General features: G+C 37.3%; 1 protein-coding gene across 1 annotated transcript; it reads left to right on the top strand.

Moving 5' to 3' along the window:
- The first annotated feature begins 1,411 nt into the window (after positions 1–1,411).
- Positions 1,412–18,403, top strand: LOC149413969 (uncharacterized). The gene is made up of 4 exons (XM_089643947.1): positions 1,412–1,588; positions 17,306–17,464; positions 17,557–17,751; positions 18,171–18,403. Exons 1-4 carry the CDS (start codon positions 1,412–1,414, stop codon positions 18,276–18,278), a joined length of 639 nt encoding a protein of 212 aa, XP_089500073.1. The 3' UTR covers positions 18,279–18,403.
- Positions 18,404–20,828: the final 2,425 nt, after the last annotated feature.

The following is a 20,828-nucleotide window of genomic DNA, read 5'->3' as shown; positions in this document are numbered from 1 at the left end:
GTTATTTATCGTTGGAATATTACACCTTAGGGTGTTGAGCTTGGTACGCAAACCTCTAACATTTTGGTAGTAAAATGTTAGTTTCGTGGGGAGTTTTTTGTATTTACAATAACAGGTTTATTGTTCTTATATTTGATTGTGAGACCTATTTCACCGTCTCGGGTTCTTTGGTCTAGGGTTAATCGTAAATTGGCGAGATAATTTCTTTGGGCTGGAGTTTGGTCGGAATAAATTTTAATGCCAGGGTACTCTGTTATGCTATTTTTTTTTCGCAAAATATCAATGGCTTGGGTGGGATTGTCAAGCATCACTTTTAGAGGTCTGGGTTTGTCCGTTTTTTTTATCCCCAGACGAAAGGTTGTGATGTTGGCCTTGGTGATGGTTGAGTTTATGGCCGTTAGTGTATTTGATATTTTTGTCGTGTCATCTGTAATTTTGTCAATTTGAGAGCAGGCCAAGCTTTCAGGAAAGTTGAAAATAATAATGTTTTTCGAACGTTTTTTCCTCTCCTCGAGCTCGTCAGCAGCTTCGCACATTGTTAAATTTGGTAAATATGAAGATTCATGTTGTGAGGTTGATTCTATCAATTTTGAGGAGACCATATGTTCATATGACTTAACCTGTCCCTCGAGAATTCCAACTTTAACACCAACATCCAGCATGGTGCCAGAGAGGTTGGAAAGTTTGTTTAGTAATTTAGTCATCTGATCTTTAGTTAGTTTAAGTGCCGGATCAGTAATATTACTATATAAAGCACTAATTTCCTCCTTAGCCTTGTTGATATATGATAGTGCATCAGTGGTACTCATCTTGCAATTGGATTTTGTATATTAATAATTTATATAAGATGCAGTGACAACCCTGTTCATGCGTTGTCTATGGCGAGAAGTGGGTGGGCGTTTCACTTGTACTCTTCGAAACTTTGATTGTATTAGTATTCTTCCTTCTAATCGGCTTTGTATGTGTGTGTCTAATGGAATCCAGTGACAGTTGAAATTTTAATTAATAATAAAGAATTACCGGTTAGGCAGCTGCAACTGTTGGTACACAATGTTAATTTTTGATTATGGTAAAGTACTCGTGGGTGAAAAACACTACTTTAAGCTCTTAATTTTAATATAATTATTAATTTGTGTGGAGCAAAAATTTACGTGTTGACTGTGACACTTAGTATTGTTACAATTACAATTACATTACCAAAGTAAATGCGATAATCAGTGGATTGATCTCAATCGTTCATGAGCCTAGCAATAAATTCTCTAAGGAAAATATCGTAAAAATAATACCAAAAACAACCGAACTTATGGCTACGATTGCAGAATTGGTAGTCGATTTTGGAGTAATGCAAGGAGAATTAAATTCAATGAAAAATAATACGCAACTCAGCAGGATCAACCCGATTGACATTAATATGGGTGATATTGTCACCGAAATGGAAGATAGGGCCATCAGACCTAACAACGTCATATTATATAACGTTCCCGAGAGCTTGTCTGATGAAAAGGCAGTCATCATTACGGAAGATAGAGACAAAGTTTCTTCGGCTATAAAAGCTATCGACCCGTCATTAGATCTAATCAACGTCAAAGTATTCCGACTGGGTGCCAAGAAAATTGCCAACAAAAATCGTCCAATTAAATTGGAATTTACAAACAATATCGCACCGAGAACTCTCCTACGTAATAGCACCAAATTTAAAGACGGAATCAAAGCAAGTAATGACTTAACCATCCTCCAAAGGAATCAATTGGTGGAGCTTAGAAAGCAGTTATTGTTCCGTCAAGAGAATGGCGAACCAAACCTTACCATAAAGTACATAAACTCCAAACCAACTATTGTTACAACCCTTCCAAAAAACGACACAATGTAAACAAACTGAAGTGCTATTACCAAAATGTCAGAGGCATGAAAACTAAACTTAAGGACTTTAAAATACATGCCCCAACACTGCCACATGACATCCTCATTCTTACGGAAACCTGGCTGGAACCATCCATCAACTCTGCTGAGCTTGGTCTACCCCACCATCATATTTACCGGTCTGACAGAAGTCAACAAACCAGCGCTAAATCTAGAGGCGGTGGCGTCATGATAGCTGTCAACAAAATACATCCTTCAAAACTTCTGAAAACCAAAAATTCTAATGTGGAGCAAGTTTACATTTTACTAAACGGCAAAAATCAAAAAAATATCATAGGCAGTGTTTATATTCCGCCATCATCAGATATAAGTGTATACAAAAGTCATTTCGAGGATATTGAACAACTGTCGTTTAAATTTCCAAATAGTAAAATCACTATCATCGGTGATTACAATTTACCAAAAATCAACTGGGGTACCCGCGACAATTCTACATTATCTCAAAACTCTAGCTTAACTGACACAGAAAAAGAAATAGTTGAATTATGTGATTTCCTTAACCTAGTTCAATTAAACAATGTAAAAAATGACAATAATAGATTACTAGATCTTGTTCTTTGTACCGACTTGTCAACTGCGGTTGAAAAGTCACTCGATTCAGTTCTTCCCCCTGATTCTCATCACCCACCTTTAGATATTACTGTATTATGTAACCCTATAAAATGCCAAATTAAAAACCAGACACAATATCCTAACTTTAATAAAGCCAATTATGTTGCAATACGCGATTATCTATATAACACTGACTGGTCTATACTAGAAGGAGGTAATCTCGATGAGAATATTAAAGCCTTTTACGATCATCTATATAAAACCATAGAAAACTTTGTCCCAATTAGTTATAAACTATCTTCAAATTTCCCTCGCTGGTTTAGCAAGGACCTCATTAACATAGTAATTGAGAAGAAAAAAGCGCATAAAATTTACAAAGAAACAACAAATCTTTCTGATTTTATAATTTTCAGCAAGCTGCGAAAAGATTGTAATAAATTATCAAACATTTGTTATAATAATTACATTAAGAATGTGGAATTTTCGATTGGTAACAATGTAAAACATTTTTTCAACTATTGTAAAGCTCAAAATAACAACAACCTTGGCATACCTGAAACTATGCACTATAAACTGAAAACTTCCTGTAAAATCAAAGATATTGTCAATTTGTTTGCAGATTTTTTTAAGGATGTATATGAAACAGATATCCCTGATGAAGACATTCCAAACTTTGAGTCCGATATAAATTTACAACTATCTCAGATACATATTGAGATTAAAGAAATTGCAGCATGTATCAAACTACTGGAACCTAAATCGTGCTCAGGGCCAGATAAAATTCCCCCCGTATTTCTAAAAAACTGTGGGAGTAGTGTCTCTTACCCTCTGTACCTACTATTTAATCAATCACTTTTAACAGGCAAGTTCCCACAAATATGGAAAAATAGCTTTCTCACTCCTATATTTAAAAGCGGAGACAAGTCTTTAGTTGAAAATTACAGACCAATATGCATACAATCGTCAATACCAAAATTTTTTGAAAAGTTAATTCTCCAAAAAATATGTTCTTGCATAAAATTTAATATCTCATCATTTCAACATGGTTTTATCTCTGGACGATCTACCTTAACTAACCTTACACTGTATTAACATTTTATCTCTGGTGCTCTTGCTAATAGAGAACAAGTTGATTCAATTTACACGGATTTTAGTAAAGCCTTTGATAAGGTTTGCATTAAAATTCTTATAAATAAATTGTCTAAATTAGGAATAAGTGGTAATTTATTATGTTGGATTAAGAATTATTTATCAAAACGTGTACTAACTGTCTGTATTAAAGAACACTTATCTTACGAATTTGAAGCCACTAGTGGTGTGCCTCAGGGTTCGCACCTTGGTCCAATATTGTTTATACTATTCATAAACGATGTCACTTCCATATTCACTGATGTTAACATATTATTATTTGCTGATGACATGAAAATATATAAAATCATAAAAAATATATACGACTGCTTGTCCCTCCAATCCAATTTTATAAAATTCGTAGAATGGTGTACCATTAACAAACTTACACTTAACATAAAAAATGTCAAATCATGAGTTTCTTTAGAATTAAAAACCCTATCAAATATAGTTACTCTTTTAACAATCACAGTTTATTGTCAGTACCTGTAATAAGGGACCTTGGAATAACCTTCGACTCTAAACTACTATTTACCAATCACATTGATATAATAACGGGTAAAGCAATGAAAATTCTGGGCTTCATTGTAAGAATTTGTAAAGATTTTAAAAATATCCAAACATTTAAAATACTATATACAACTCTGGTTAGGAGTCATTTAGAATACAATTCCCCCATATGGAACCCTTTCTACAAAAGCCATGCAAACTCCATTGAAAGAATCCAACGCAAATTTCTCAGATCAATTAATTTCAAATTAGGTATTCCCGCGGTTGACATAAACCTTGAATCTTTATTACAAAAAATGAGACTCTTATCGTTAAAAGATAGAAGAATACTCAATGATCTTATTTTTTTATTTAAAATAAACAATAACTGGTTTGACTCCCCTGAATTGGTCTCATTAATAAATTACCATGTACCTAGTAGACCGACTCGACTCAAAACACCTTTCCACTGTGACAATACTATGACGAACGCAGAACAAAACTCAACCATAAATCGCTTGCATATTTTAGGCAATGAATATGCTAATATTGATCACGCTGCCGGTAATCTGTCTTCATACAAAAGATGCGTTAAACTAAATTTGTTTGCTAGTACCACGTAAATACATCATGTAAACATAATATGCCTACCAGTACTTCTAAAACTATTAATGCACTTGAAATCATAAGTACTTGTAAAATTTATCATATCGGTTAACATAATCCTGGATTTATTACTTTTTATATTTAAATCATTGTCGGTACCTTGAGATAGGTATCTTATTGGTACATTTTATTGTTTTATTTCAATCTTTAAATTTTTATTTTTATTTTTACTTTTTCCTAATAAATTATGGTTTGTACTTTAATACTTTATATTTTAAACTATTCACTTTACAATTTACTTTTATACATTATAGTTTTTATACACTACTTATTACCTTACTTTTTACCTATTTTCTTAAATTTTACTAACATTTATACTGTTATTCTTCATGTTGTTGTACTATTATAAGTATGTCAATTATGTTAATGGCACGTGTTGTGCCGTATATGTGTAAATAAATAAATAAATAAATAAGACAAAGGCCTAGTCATAGTCATATAGTTACAGGCTTAAGACTGGTAACGTAAATAAATCAAGGTAAATATTTGCTGAAGGATTTACAGATGTATTGTAATAATTGATAGTGAGTGATTTTCTTAGGCAAACATAAGTTACCGCTCACATTAAATATTGGAATACCGGTAGGCCTATATATTAGTCTTTGCCTAAAATTAATGTAAATAACACAAAACAGTACATATATATCTTATAAATATAAACAAATCAATGTAGATAAAAAATTGTGGGCAATATTACCTAAGCAATTGGAACCTGATTATATTAAAAAAGTGAATTTGCACATAGACCTACATTTGCTTCATAAAGACTTGTTCAGAGCAGACAATTGAAATCCTTTGAATAAAATCAAAGGCGGCTTTGCGGCCAGCACCTAGGCACTAGGCGCTTCTTGACCGACTCCGATGTTTGCGGCTACATCTGGTCCAGCAGGGGGGTATAACTCCGATACTTTTTTTGGTTTTTGATGACGTCGCTACAGCCCGACCAATGAAAAGCCGTCGTGGTTTGATCTCTCACTCTCTCTAGCATAAGACCCGTGTAACAGAAAGAGAGGCTACATTACACCTCCCCGGAAATGCCTGAAACCATGTGACGGATGTGAATGTGACGCCATCTTGACAGTTGACAGTTCATATTGTTGTTTTGAGTTGTTTGTTATGTGAAAATGTCTGAAGGTAAAGTTATCAAGCCGTGTTGAGTGAAGGGCTGTACTGACAGACAATCGACTCGACATAAATATCCAAAACACGGAAGCTTTGAGGAGCGCAGGTTCGGCGAATGGGCCTGTAGAATCGGCAGAATCGAATTCGTATCTTAACCTATATTCGTTTGTGGCTGCCATTTCTCCATCAGAAACAAAAAACCGAATGGATCATTTCGAAGTTCCGCACTGCCGACTTTAAATCTTCCCGGCATTGGTAGTTATCCGGATTTACGACAATATCGGACCCGTTGTGACGAAAATACAGGTGCAAATCATGTTCCGCCAGGACCCTACATTACAGGACCGTGTGATGTCACCAAAGACCATATTACGTCTTGCGAGATATGAATCCTTCTTACAAAAGGATTAAGGAAGATTATGAAGGTAAACATCTGTTCTATGTTACTTGAAAATATTCGAAAATGTCTTCATCCATTATGCAGATCTTTTAATTCCTTTCCTCGATCTAAAAGATTTTTTTTTTCAGATTCAAGTGTTCCTGTAGGACCCAGCGGTAGTAATTCAGTCGCCACACGAAAAAACGATGCTCCCTTGTGTAAGAATATTTATAGTTTCTTGTTTGATAATCATGTATCACATGTAAGAAAATGTATTATTGTATTATCATGTATTCTATAAATAAATAAATAAATAAAATGTTTTGTGCTCATGAATGCTGTATTCATATTATTTTTTGAATAACTTTATGACTAAAACCTCAAATTGAAATATTTTATCATTTAGAACAATATTAGCGACTCAAATGAATGTTTAATACAACAAAAAGATTCAGTCGCAGACTTGGTTTACATTTAAAATGTGTTTTGTGCTTATAAATTTATTTGTGTTTCTTGTTTCTGTCATATTAGTGAAATAAAATAAAAATACTTCACATGTAACAAAGTTTTTCATTTTTCTGATAAACAGAGAAATGTTAACATTCAATGCTGTCGTAGAAAAGTACAATAATTGTTTGAAAATGTTTTTCCTTTTAAAGTAAAGGAATTCAAATTTCAAGTAGGTAATTTGAAGCTATTTTTACGACGGCCTCGGGACGACAGATTTTCAACTTACAAAGCGCCGTCCTGAGAAAATGTGCCGTAAGGAAAGATACCTTATAGCTCATTTTTGCAGGACCGCACTTTGTGAGTTGGAACCTTGTCGTCCTGAGAGAATTTGTTAACATTTATTTTTAAATTAGTATTTTAGGCTGATGAATGGCAATATGATCTTTCCTAGGTAGGCACCTAGGAAAGATCATATTGTCTATGGCCGCGCCTTTTTTTTATTGTTTCGGCTACCTTGTCTATGAAATCAAAGGCTGTAATGACGTCATCGGTTAAAAAATAGTGGACAAAATTTCCCCCTACAAAAGCTCGGAGTTATCAATCTAGTGATTGGTTTATTTATGTGGTCCAGCTTTGCCGGCAACATGGTGGTCCGCTTGACAACAGGTCTCCAATACTAAATATTTAATTAAACTTGATAAACCAATTCTCCATTGTACAGAAATCACGCTGGCTGACCTTTTCAAGATGGCGGATCGGCTCTTCAAATCACTACGGGCGCTGCTATATGGGAGGTAGGGTGATTGGCGATCTAGTCCACTATGGGTGTTTTATATCATTGATTAATTTACACTCCACGAACGAGCATAGACGAATCAAAAAAAAGGCGAAACCATAGACAATATAATTCTCATTCGAAGTATAACCCATCACCAGCCTAAAAAATTATTTTAAAAATAAAATGTTTGATATGTCGAATTATTCCCTCACAACAAGAAAAATCCATTCAATAAAGTGCTGTTATGCGAACAAAATTAGTTGATTTCTTTTTGAAAGTTTGACACATCTGTCATTGGAACATATAACGTCAATCTGCCAAGCTATAGTACAATCAAATCTCCAATACGCTGTAGAGTCAGCTGGGGAGCTGCATACAAAATAAATCTGCTTCCTGATGAAATTGTGCAAAGTCTAATTATAAAAAATTACGAGATTAACAATACACCCAATTTTCGATGCATTGTTAATGAAGAGTTTAAAGTTTCAAATTTAATGATCTTCGAAAAAATCTAATTATTAAAATAATAAAAGAAAACATAATCACAGTGTTGTAATCTTCTGTGTTTATTAAATTAAAATATAACACTTTTCCTAACTGGTTTTATTGACGATGTACCTATTACAAGAAAGATGACAGCAGTGTACAGAGCATAGATTTTTTTTGGTAGGTGGGAATGGGTACCGCCGCCCTGGGAACCATTTATTGGATGACCAACACCTCTGCCACAGGTCACCCCAAGTGGTTCGCTACGTTTGGTGACTTAGCAGGGGTGCCCGGGTTCATGGGTTAAGGTTTGCCCAGGTCTTGGTGGCGGGTGCGTCGGCCCACCTTCTGCGTGGCGGGCCGGTTGGGAGATGCTGGTTGAGGGAGACCCTTTACAACCGGTTACCGCTGTCCGGGCCGCTCGATAGTACAGGGGCCCGACCCTCAAGCTCACGACTAAGGGTGGGCTGCCCCATCAGCGAGTGAAAAAACCCCGCCACTGCTGTTGTGCCGGTTCGTGACCGGAGGGGACCCAGCAGCAGCGTTTGGGGCGCATTGGATGCCCTCTCCAGCCGGACTCTCCCAGCCTATTGCCTAGCACCGCAGTGGGTAGGCTGGAACCAAACGCTCATCACTCCTGGACAGCCTGAACCCCAGATTCCTACCCACCCCTCATATTGGTGAAGTCATCAAATCGGCGATGGATGGCTTCATACAATCGACTACTAAAGAAACTGGTGTGGGCTCAAAGCCGTGGTTCAGTCGACAATGCTCCGAAGCAGTTCTACGAAAAAACGCGGCTTACCGAGCCTACAACACATCTCGAACGCCCGAAAGCAGATCAGCATACAACAAATCGGCAAAGGAATGCAAGAGAATCATTAATAGGTCAACATTCGAACACGACCTGCAGATCAGCAAAAAGCTGGCTGCCTGCCCGCATGGCAGCAGAGCATTCTGGTCCCTTGCGGGCTCAATAGGTCGGAATTTTTGCAAACCCAGTTTGCCACCTCTTACCAGACCTGACGGCTCACTAGCAAACACCGCCACCGAAAAGGCTAACTTATTAGGAAAATACAATCATTTGCAGAAAATAAACAAGTCGACTGTATATATACAGACTTTTCGAAGGCATTCGACAAAGTATCCCATAAACTACTAATCCAAAAACTATTTGCTCTAGGAATAAGGGATAACATGCTAAAATGGTTTAGTAGCTATTTGTCAAATCGTAAACTGTTCGTTAAAATAAAATCTTGGATGTCGAAAGCTTTCCGGGCTACCAGTGGCCTACCGCAAGGTAGTCACCTTGGCCCGGTTTTGTTCCTCATTTTCATCAATGATATAACCAATTGCTTCAACGATGTCGAGGTATTGCTCTTTGCAGATGACGTCAAACTATACAAGAAAATAACTGATATAAATCATTGCCATATACTACAGTCAAATATTAGTAAGTTTAGAGATTGGTGCGTTCAAAATAATTTATTTTTAAATGTAGTAAAGTGCAAAACCTTGACTTTCTTCAGAAACAAAAATCCTGTTTTATTCGAATATTCCATCAATAACATAGCTTTAGAAAGAGTCACGGAAATGAGAGATCTTAGAATTATTTTGGACGAAAAACTATGTTTCACCAATCATATCCATCAAATTGTGAACAAAGGTATGAAAACACTAGGCTTCGTATTAGGAACAACTAAAAACTTTAATTCTTTGCAAGCCATTAAACTATTATACGTATCTCTAGTAAGAAGTCTAATTGAATATAACTCAGTAGTTTGGTCTCCATCTTATACAATTCACATTAACAACATTGAGCGAATACGAAAAAAAAATTCTACGTTTTATAAATTTTAAATTAAATATCCCTGTCGAAGACTTAAAATACAATTTCTTATTAAATACTCTAAAAATACATACATTAGAAGATAGACGTAAAATAAACGATTTAACGTTCTTATTCAAAATACTTAACTCTAAATTCGACTGTTGTGAACTCCTGCAACTTATAAACATACATACACCCACAGTAACAACACGACAAAATACAATATTCTACAGCAGCACACATAAGCGTAACTACATTGCCCACTCTCCGATACAACGACTTCACACCAAGGGAAATCATTACTTGGGTGATGTTGACATATTCAATACCAACTTGGCAAGTTTTGTGGATCATTTAAAACATTTATTTCAACAATACTCCTAAACACATCATGTAAACCAACAAATAGCTGTAATTGTAAAAGCCCTCTGGGCTAAATAAATAAATAAATAAAAAAAATGTTTGCGGAAAACTCGACCTTCGATGACGGAAGTGCTGTTCCGCCGTCGGTTCCTCACTGCGGCTTCTATATGAAAAAGCTGAGGATCCGGCATCGGGATGTACTCCACGTTATACGGGGGCTCGATGTTAACAAAGCTAGTGGACCTGATGGAATACCTGCCCTGGTATTGCAGAGGTGTGCTGCGGAAATAGTTCCAGTTTTGACAAAGCTCTTCAAAATGTCCCTGAAGTGTGGCACTGTGCCCTCTGGTTGGAAAAAAGCGGTCATTCACCCTATTCCCAAGAAAGGTGACCGCTCCAACCCGGCCAACTACCGCCCCATAGCGATCACATCAGTTCTGTCCAAAGTGATGGAACGTGTGATCAACGACAAACTGCTCACATACCTCGAGAAGAACAAAATTATCAACGACCGTCAATACGGATTCCGGCGGGACCGCTCGTGCGGTGATCTTCTCGCGTATGTGTCGCATGTTTGGGGGCGGTGCCTGGAACGTCACGGTGAGACCCAAACGGTCGCACTAGACATATCCAAGGCCTTTGACCGGGTCTGGCACCGAGGACTTGTCAACAAATTGCCTTCTTACAGACTTCCCGCATCCCTGTGTACGTGGATTGCTGACTTTTTAAGGGATAGGTCGATTCAGGCAGTTGCTGACGGTTTCACCTCATCCTCACACTCTATAAATGCTGGCGTCCCACAGGGATCGGTTCTGTCTCCGACTTTGTTTTTGTTGCACATCAATGACCTTTTGACATGTGCACCGATTCATTGTTACGCGGATGACAGTACAGTTCATGATAGCTTTTTGTTTGACAAGCCTCCAAAGGGCACACAAACTCCAGCGGCTCGGAGGGCTTTGAAGCAGAGAATGAACGGTTATCTCGAGAGTATTTCCTCCTGGGGTAAAAATAATCTCGTCGAATTTAATGTTTCAATGACCCAATCCTGTCTGATTACGTCTAAAAGGGATCTAAATGATAATCTAGTCTCCTTCAACGGAAGCAATCTTCCGAACAGGCCTTCCATTGATATGCTTGGTGTAACTATAAGTGACCAGCTCAGGTATGGGGGCTCCATCGAAGCCAGAGTAAAGCTGGCCTCTCAGAAGCTGGGCGTACTGTACAGGGCCCGCAGATACTTTAATAGTACACAACTGCTGACCCTATACAAATCGCAAGTGCGCCCTACTGTCGAATTTGGCAGCCATCTCTGGTCCGGAGCCCCTAAATATCTGAAAAAAACCCTTGACTCTGTGAAAAAACGGGCGGTCCGTTTGATAGATTCCCCAATCTAAACAAACGGACTGCAATCTTCAGAGCACAGGCGTCAGGTAGGTATGCTGTCCTTGTTCTATCGGTATTACAATGGAAGATGCTCTGAGGAACTAGCGTCATTGATCCCATTTGGCACCGGTGCGTAGTCGGGATACACGCCAAACGCGTGCCCAACATTTGTACACGGTTGACACTTGTCACATGATAACGGGTCGCTTCTACGATTCGTTCTTAAGTTCAACAGCTCGGCTGTGGAACGAACTGCCGGCCTCTGTGTTTCCTCCCTCCTACAATATGGGACTCTTCAAGACCCATGTTCACTCCTTCCTCTCCACAAAAAGACCCTCCACACAGCATCCCCAAAGATGACATAGGCCCTGAGGGAAATTATTTTCTTACGGGCCTTCTGTGTGGAGTTAATATAAAAATAAAAAAAAAAGATAAAAGAAAACCAAATGGGTTGCCACACACAACATGTTGCCAACTTTTAAACTAACATTATTATTACAGAAAATAATGTATGACATTGCATGTTTTAACACCCCCGCTCAATGTAACACATTCTTACATTATCTATATCTATAACTTTTAACTACCTATGTTATAACTGAGAGATTTTACATTAGGCCACATTGAGTAACAAATTTAAACAATAGGTTTTTGTTTAATGACTTAGTAAACATATCAACTATTTGATCCTCAGTCTTAACATACACTAAACATATTTTACATTCCTTAATTAAATCTTTGACAAAATGATAATGTATATCAATATGTTTTAGTCTTTTAACCCCTCCGACTTTTCGCGAACTTGAAGCTAAAATGTCTTTATCGAAATGTCAATTTCACGAAAACGTTGTGTTATTACCGCCTCACAATCAAAGCTCTATAAATGAAACATTACTGAACGGAGCCGAATAGTAAAAACTGTTTTAGAAAAGTTACAAAATAGGCTTTCAAATTGTTGTATCATAAATAAATATTAACATTTGTAAATATTTAAATTTAGAATGGAAACATGAAAAAATTGTAAAAATGACTCACCTGTAATGTTTTATGTAAAAACGATACTAAAATCACGGATAATGTAAAAAAAAAAACACTTATTTCATCGTACAAATGTACAATAAACAATTCTGTCACTTCACTTTTTGACCATTTCATACAAAATATATTTTTAAAAAAATAATTAAACTTGCGAGGCGGGTCGGCACGTCAAACGGCTTTCTTGGCGTCGTTTTACGATTTGGCGGGTAAAATTTGCTTCCACTGTGTAGGTCTTTTTACGGGTTTCTATGGATAACTTTGAATAGAGATGTGAAGCTTCATTCAATACGAATATTCTCCTTTTTGTTTTAGGGATGTCACTAGAAGAATAACGGAGTTATGACGATTTTTGTGGAAACACACGCGTTGACGTGTAAACACGCTTATTGTACTTGACTGCTATCGTTATTTTATCGTGTATATCTGCTTACGTTGCTGACCGGTTATTATTATCAGTATTTGCAACCATTATGGCAGACTGGTTATCACAATATATAGGTACAGGACAAACCTTTATGTTATTAAAGTCTTTCAATAAACTTGACAGCCAACAAGATTCACTAGCCGCCATACTGACTGCAACATACTCTGCCTCGGTTGATGATAAGCTTACGGAACACTGTTTCTTAGAACACCACGATATAATACAATTGGAGAACTTGAAACAGTAGCCAGTGGTAGACTTTCTATCTCGTGTGTCACCACCCTAATCTGCATCACAATGCCCAACAAGCCCATCATCCTTACATTTGAAAATCAGCTTATAATCTAGACTAATCTAGAGTATATTTTATATATCTTAAAATTCTTTTTAAATGAGTCAACAAAACATCACTTGCATTATTTTGGTACCTAATTAATATAGATACAGCTACACAAAGGTAGTGCCTGAGACCGCATACATTACACTTCCAATAATTTTCCTACAAGTATTTTCAATATCCTTGTCAGACTTCTTTGGATTCTAAGATTTTTACATTAAAATTTTGATCAATAGGGGTATACATGGGTTTGCAATTTTCCATGTTAAATCTTTTTAATACATTTTCTAAATAAGATCTTTGACATAATTCAGTTACACCATCTTTCAAATTCTGTTTAACACTGATACCAAGAAAATTTGAAAACAGTCCCAAATCTTTCATCTTAAACGCATTGTGTAATTTTAATTTAAGATCACTTAATTCCTGTTCATTATTACTAAACATCAAGAGGTCATTGACGTACAGTAAGACATAAGTTTGGTTTTCTCCATTACATTTAGTAAACAAACAAGGACCATTCTTTGACTTTACATGCCTGCTTTACTTATTACATGGTTAAATTTTTCATTCCAATATTTATGGGATGTTTTTATCCCATACAATGATTTATTTAGTTTTTCAATATTATCACAACCATTATATGCCCCTTCCGGTAATTTAATAAACACAATTTCCTTTATATCCCCATATAAAAAAGCCCCAGTCACATCCATCTGATGTATTGATAGTTTTAATTTTGTAGCAACTGAAACAAATAATCTAATTGTTGACAATTTGGCAACAGGTGAGTAAATTTCATATAAATCTTTTGTATCATTCTGTTCAAAACCTCTGGCAACCAATCTTGCTTTATATTGAATAATATTATCAATTTTCTTTATTTTGAATACCCAATTACTACTTATAATGTTTTGTTTTTCAGGTACAGCGCAAACTGTCGAAGTATTATTTTCTTTCAGAGTATCCAGTTCTTGTTTTATAGCTTCTTCCCACTGACAGGCATCACTCCTCTGCATAGCTTCTTTATAGGTGCCTGGTTCTGTCTCTGCAGTGTACACATTTTGGCAAGTATAGAATTGTGGCGCCTTTCTGACACGTTTGGTTTGACAAGGAGAAGCTGGCTGTAATGTACTATCACTATCTTCATCACTTGTTTCTTTAGGTTCATATAAGCTGTGTTGCTCATCATCTGACATCTGATTTGTAATGTTTGGATCACTCACAACATCTTCTACTAACTCTTGCTGGTTATTATCGGTTTCATCGTTGTATTCTTCTGTTACAGACTCTAGGTTTAAGCTATTACATTTCCCAATAACAGGTTCCAGAAAAATGACATCCCTCTTTATAAGAACATCATTTTTATCAGGGTAAAAAATTCTATACCCTTTCACATTTTCTCCGTACCCTACCATGATTCCATTTTCTCCTTTAGAATCCCATTTTCTTCGTTTTTCTTTTGGAATATGAACAGGTACGGGCGTACCAAAGATATGTAGGTTACTGAGATCAAAATGTTTGTCTGTCCATAATTCATAGGGTGTTTTTCCTGGTTCATTACTTCTACTGGTTCTGTTGAGAACATAGGCTGCAGTGTTGACTGCTTCTGCCCATAATTTTTTTTTAAGGTTCTTGGCACACAGCATTGACCTTGCTGCTTCTGTTAAGGTTCTTATTTCCCGTTCCTTGCCATTCTGTTGTGGCGTATATGGTACAGAAGTTTGGTATACTATACCCCGGTTTGAGAACAAAGTTGACACAGCTTTATTAATGAATTCTAAGCCGTTGTCACTTCTAAAAGTGATTATTTTGTTACACGTGACATTTTCAGCATTGTTTAGAAAATCTTTAATACAATTAATCACTTCGTCCTTCTTTTTAATAAAATATACAGTTCTATAGTGTAACGGACGTTGTTGACCACATTATTTATTTTTATCAAAATATGTTTTACATTTATAAAATGTGTCTACCCCACGCCACTGAAGAAATCCTCACTCCCCGCCACTGCTCATTTTGTCCCAGTTTCGGCCAAAGCGGCCTGAAAACTTTGACTCCGAAAGGCATCGGTACCGCATCGCGCACCTACCTCTGCCGAGCGGAACGATGTCCAAATTTTTCCTATGTACAATTTACTAAGAAATATAAATTTATTAAATGTTGCAAATGCCTATTTTTTACTTGTACATCTCCTCGGCGGTAGTTAAATAAACACTATTTGCTATGTGCTACCACTGAGAAGATATTAAAAATGCTGTTTTTGACATATTTGTATAACCATTTTTGTACAATTATTTTTACCTTTTTCGCTTGTACAAAAATCTAGGAACCTCGTAGCATAGTGAATCTTTTCTCTTTCTGAGCGCTATGTTACGGGGAACCTAAGAAAAATACTAACTATTTACAAACTTTTCTTATTTTCTGTCGTATCTTGGCTAAAAAAATAAAAAAAATAACTAAAAATCTAGTTATCAAGGTACACATTCTTATAACTGCTATGTAATTAAACTATGTAATTGTTATTCGGGCGAGCTTGCAAAATCTTTGCAAACTCCCAAAATTAAGCGTCTGCCTTCGGCTATACCACCGGCAAAATGAATATGCTACATTTTGCGGGGGCATATAAACGCATTACTGGCGCGGATATAATCCCCACCACCTTTTGGCTGACAGCACAATGTCGGCTGCGAGTCAAGCTTATTGCATATAAGCGGCAACACAAAAAATATTAAATCAGTTCATCTTTACCACCAAAACAAGCGTTTTATTATCAACAAGTGACTCCTGCCCACCAACTGCCTCACCTCGCCGAGTCTTCTGCTCCATAACCTTCTGGTGTTACCTCATCAAGACCAGCCGGCCCTGCTCAGGAAAACCGCCAACACCAGAAGCGAGCAGAGACGAAAGCACTCCCAGTGCCCAACAATCACCGAGCACTAGGTGCGGGAGGCAGATTGTTCATAAATTTGTACTACTATCATCATCATCGGCCGTATAGGAGCATTTTCATCGGTTGAAGACACGGCTTGGAACCGGCGCCCAAAATCTACAGTCTTGTGCGGTCTCCCGTCCAGTACATATAGCAAGAGTAATCATCTTTTAAAATCAAGAAGTAGGTACCTCGCCCCGCCGACAGATACTGCCTCCATCGGCCCGCAAACATCGGCATGTAACAGTTCACATGTTTTAACAGCTTTTGTCTCAGAGTTCATAAAGGGCAGCCGGTGTGATTTACCCTGTAGACAGCCTTGACACTTCGGCCTTAGCATGAGAATCGATCGAACTTAACGATATCGGATTGCTAAGCGTATCTACCGACCATTTTATAACGACTTCCCTAGCATGAGAATGCTATTGATAACTCTAACGACATCGATAAGGCAATAAATACAAATCGATATACGCTGGCAATACTGGGACGGAATTGTCTATGAATTGAATAGACGTCAAACGTCAGATTTCAAGCGTGACCATTTTAACCGCCGTGTTTGTTTTAATATTTTACGATGTCGCAAGCAATGGTAGCTGGGTAAGTTATTTATTTATCTTTTTATGTGAAAGAATTTCCATTATTATCAAAGACATATACTTACATTCTATTGTGTCAAAATTTTGAAGTTATTTTTACTAATATTTCAATCATACGCAGTATTTTAAGATATTCAAAATGCTGATATTATGATTTCAGGAAGAGAGTAAGGTCGACGACCAGTCAAATGGATTTGCTAACCAGCTATATGGCTGACCATTCGGAGTTCGCCGCTGGAAGGTTTGTGGGACCTCGGGGTTCGGAATTTGGCGGAACAACTGGCAGAATTGGGTCCTGCTAAGTCAGCCGAGCAGTGGAAAACAGTGAGTATTTGTACCTACCTATACAAACTGGTTGCAGCAAACTTTGCTGACCTTCTAATATAATCTATCATCGAGACACTTGATCTCTCTCTCTCGCCAAGCGAGCTGCCCTCACGACTGGAAACACTGCCGAGATACCGGTGTTAACTGACCTGACACAGAAGGTCATCAACATCATCGGCAGAGCCAGTTCTGAGGGCAGCGGACTTCCAGAAAGCTGTATAGGAGAGGGACCTGAACTCATAATGCAGGATGTTGAGGTCACTAATGTCTTAAAATGTTAATATAATATATTCTGTCAAAATTTAGTTGATCTTTCATTATCAATGAAAATTATTTGTGTGTTTTACAGTATTCCGATGAAGTTGGAGAAGGGCCCACAGATTTCCAGACGGCGCAGTTAGCTTCCCCTTCTCGCCCGAGCAAGAAGAGGAAGCTAACTGACAAGCCAGATGTGGGGGTTCGGATGGTGATGGCGCAGGAGGCTAGCAACAAATCATCCAAGGAGCTTGTGGGAGCTATTAATAATTTCTCCAATATTTTTAAGGTATTTCCTATTTCTCTTCGAATAACTCCCAAATACAGCGCTACACGTGTAAGTTGCCAGATTAAAATATAAAGAAATAGCGTCAATTCATGTTTAGGCCACCGCCAACTTATAAGTGTGGCACTGTACTTTTAAATTAGAATTAAATCTTAGTAGAACAAAATAAAATGCCCAGCTTTGACTTATTTCATTTATTTATTGTACTATTCCCAATGTACTATTTTTCCATTTTGCGCGGTGGAGTTTTTATTGTTCTGTTTGTTTAGATATTCTTTGTGTTAAAAAAAATTAATAAACATGTAAAATCCAGCTTGGCGAGAAATTCAAAATGAATAAATTAATTTATAATCTTCCTTTTAGTATGTCGACTACCTATTGTTATTTAAATTAAATTAATGAGTTGTTATTTATCATTTCAGAGTTCAATGGATCGATTTGCTGACATTTTTGAGGTATTTCCTGTTCCTTTTTGTTCCTTTTTGTTCCAATGTAGGTACATACAATACAATGTTTTAAAGTACTATTGAAGTTCTTTTTGTGAAATATTGCATGCAGCGCTTTGCATATATGAATATGTACTTGATTAGTAGCAGTTCTTCAAACTCTCGCAACGTCTCTGTGAGGCGTGAATTGTTTTTTCAATGTAGGTACATACAATACAATGTTTTAAAGTACTATTGAAGTTCTTTTTGTGAAATATTGCATGCAGCGCTTTGCATATATGTATATTTGATTAGAAGCATTTCTTCAAACTCTTGCAATGTCTCTGTGAGGCGTGAATTGTTTTTACAATGTAGGTACATACAATACAATGTTTTAAAGTACTATTGAAGTTCTTTTTGTGAAATATTGCATGCAGCGCTTTGCATATATGAATATGTACTTGATTAGTAGCAGTTCTTCAAACTCTTGCAACGTCTCTGTGAGGCGTGAATTGTTTTTACAATGTAGGTACATACAATACAATGTTTTAAAGTACTATTGAAGTTCTTTTTGTGAAATATTGCATGCAGCGCTTTGCATATATGAATATGTACTTGATTAGTAGCAGTTCTTCAAACTCTTGCAACGTCTCTGTGAGGCGTGAATTGTTTTTACAATGTAGGTACATACAATACAATGTTTTAAAGTACTATTGAAGTTCTTTTTGTGAAATATTGCATGCAGCGCTTTGCATATATGAATATGTACTTGATTAGTAGCAGTTCTTCAAACTCTCGCAACGTCTCTGTGAGGCGTGAATTGTTTTTTCAATGTAGGTACATACAATACAATGTTTTAAACTACTATTGAAGTTCTTTTTGTGAAATATTGCATGCAGCGCTTTGCATACATGTATATTTGATTAGTAGCATTTCTTCAAACTCTTGCAATGTTTCTGTGAGGCGTGAATTGTTTTTACAGTGTTGGTACATACAATACAATGTTTTAAAGTACTATTGAAGTTCTTTTTGAGAAATATTGCATGCAGCGCTTTGCATATATGTATATTTGATTAGTAGCATTTCTTCAAACTCTTGCAATGTCTCTGTGAGGCGTGAATTGTTTTTACAGTGTAGGTACATACGATACAATGTTTGAACATGATGAAGCACTATAAGTCAGTTTCCTTGTTTAATATATTATCATTCGTGGGAGAAGTACTTTCGCACTAGTTCGTCTCTCACTCTGCGGGCTGCAACAACCCTGCTGACATCTTCAGGCTGGTGCAGCAGCTCAACCTCTCTTAACTCTACATTATCATTATAATCGTCTGTTAATCTGAAAATAGAGAACAATTTATTAATATTTTGTACTGTTGCCTTACTTTTTTAAATGCATATAGTTCAACAAGGAAACTGACTTATAGTGCTTCATCATGTTGTATAGTATAGCACAAGTAATAATTATTTGACCAGCAGCATCGGGCTCATAATGGAGAACTCTGTCTTTCCTGAGGCAACAGAATATAGCCTTCCATGCCCCAAATAGGCGTTCTACGGAACATCTCGCCTCACAGTGCGCCTTTGTGTATCTGTATTGGGCACTCCCCTCGACTGCATTCAATATTGGTGTCATCAGATAAGGCTCGAGTGTATATCCAGAATCGCCTGATTGAAACAAAACACCCATTATAATAGGTACATATAACTACTAAATTATGATTTCAGACACTGTTGAGTTGTTTAAATACTTGAGTGACACTGTAGATATTCTCTTGCCCCGTTACCCATCGGCTGAGTTTGTAATCCTGGGGGACTTCAATGTTCATAATGAACAATGGCTGAAGTTCTCGGGCCCAACAAACTCTGCCGATAGATCAGCGGAATCCTTTGCTCTTATCCATGGACTAAGCCAACTCGTAGAATCTCCAACCAGAATACCAGACATCCCATCACATCGAGCCAACCTACTCGATTTGTTTCTCACTAGTGAGCCACTCGGGTACAGAGTGGAGGTGACAGCGCCCTTAGGATCCTCTGACCACTGCCTGATTACCACCTCTGTCCCATCCTCCATGAACCGTCAACCCGACAAACATGTAAAGAGGAAGGTATGGCACTACAGGGCAGCAAAATGGGATGGCATGCGGTCTTTCTTCGGCGCCTTTCCTTGGAGTACTGTATGCTTTAGCTCCGAGGACCCACCAATTTGTGCACGCGAGGTAGGAGAAGTAATCACATCAGCAATGGATTGCTACATTCCCTTCTCCGTCAAATCCTCTGGAGCGGGCACAAAACCGTGGTTTGACCATCGCTGTGCTGAAGCTGCCAGACTCAAAAATACGGCTTTTAATGCACTCCGGAAGATTAGCCTCATGAATAACCTTTCGGAATACCGAAAACGGGCAAGGGATTGTAAGAGAGTTCTAAATAGAGCTAAGAGCGATCACGACCAGAGAATTGCGAAAAAGCTGGCTGACTGCCCCACTGGTAGCCGTGCTTTCTGGTCACTCGCTAGCTCGATCGAAAGAAATTTCTGCAGAACCACTTTCCCACCTCTGACCAAGCCTGATGGTCGGCTGGCTAACTCGGCCCGCGAGAAGGCTGAATTATTAGGCAAAATTTTCGCGGAAAACTCAACTCTTCAAGATAACG

Source organism: Hesperophylax consimilis, chromosome 20, assembly GCF_061612785.1.
Source record: "Hesperophylax consimilis isolate HC1 chromosome 20, BYU_Hcon_1.0, whole genome shotgun sequence".
Classification (NCBI taxonomy): Eukaryota; Metazoa; Arthropoda; class Insecta; order Trichoptera; family Limnephilidae; genus Hesperophylax; species Hesperophylax consimilis.
This window is presented reverse-complemented; position numbering and strand designations above follow the sequence as displayed.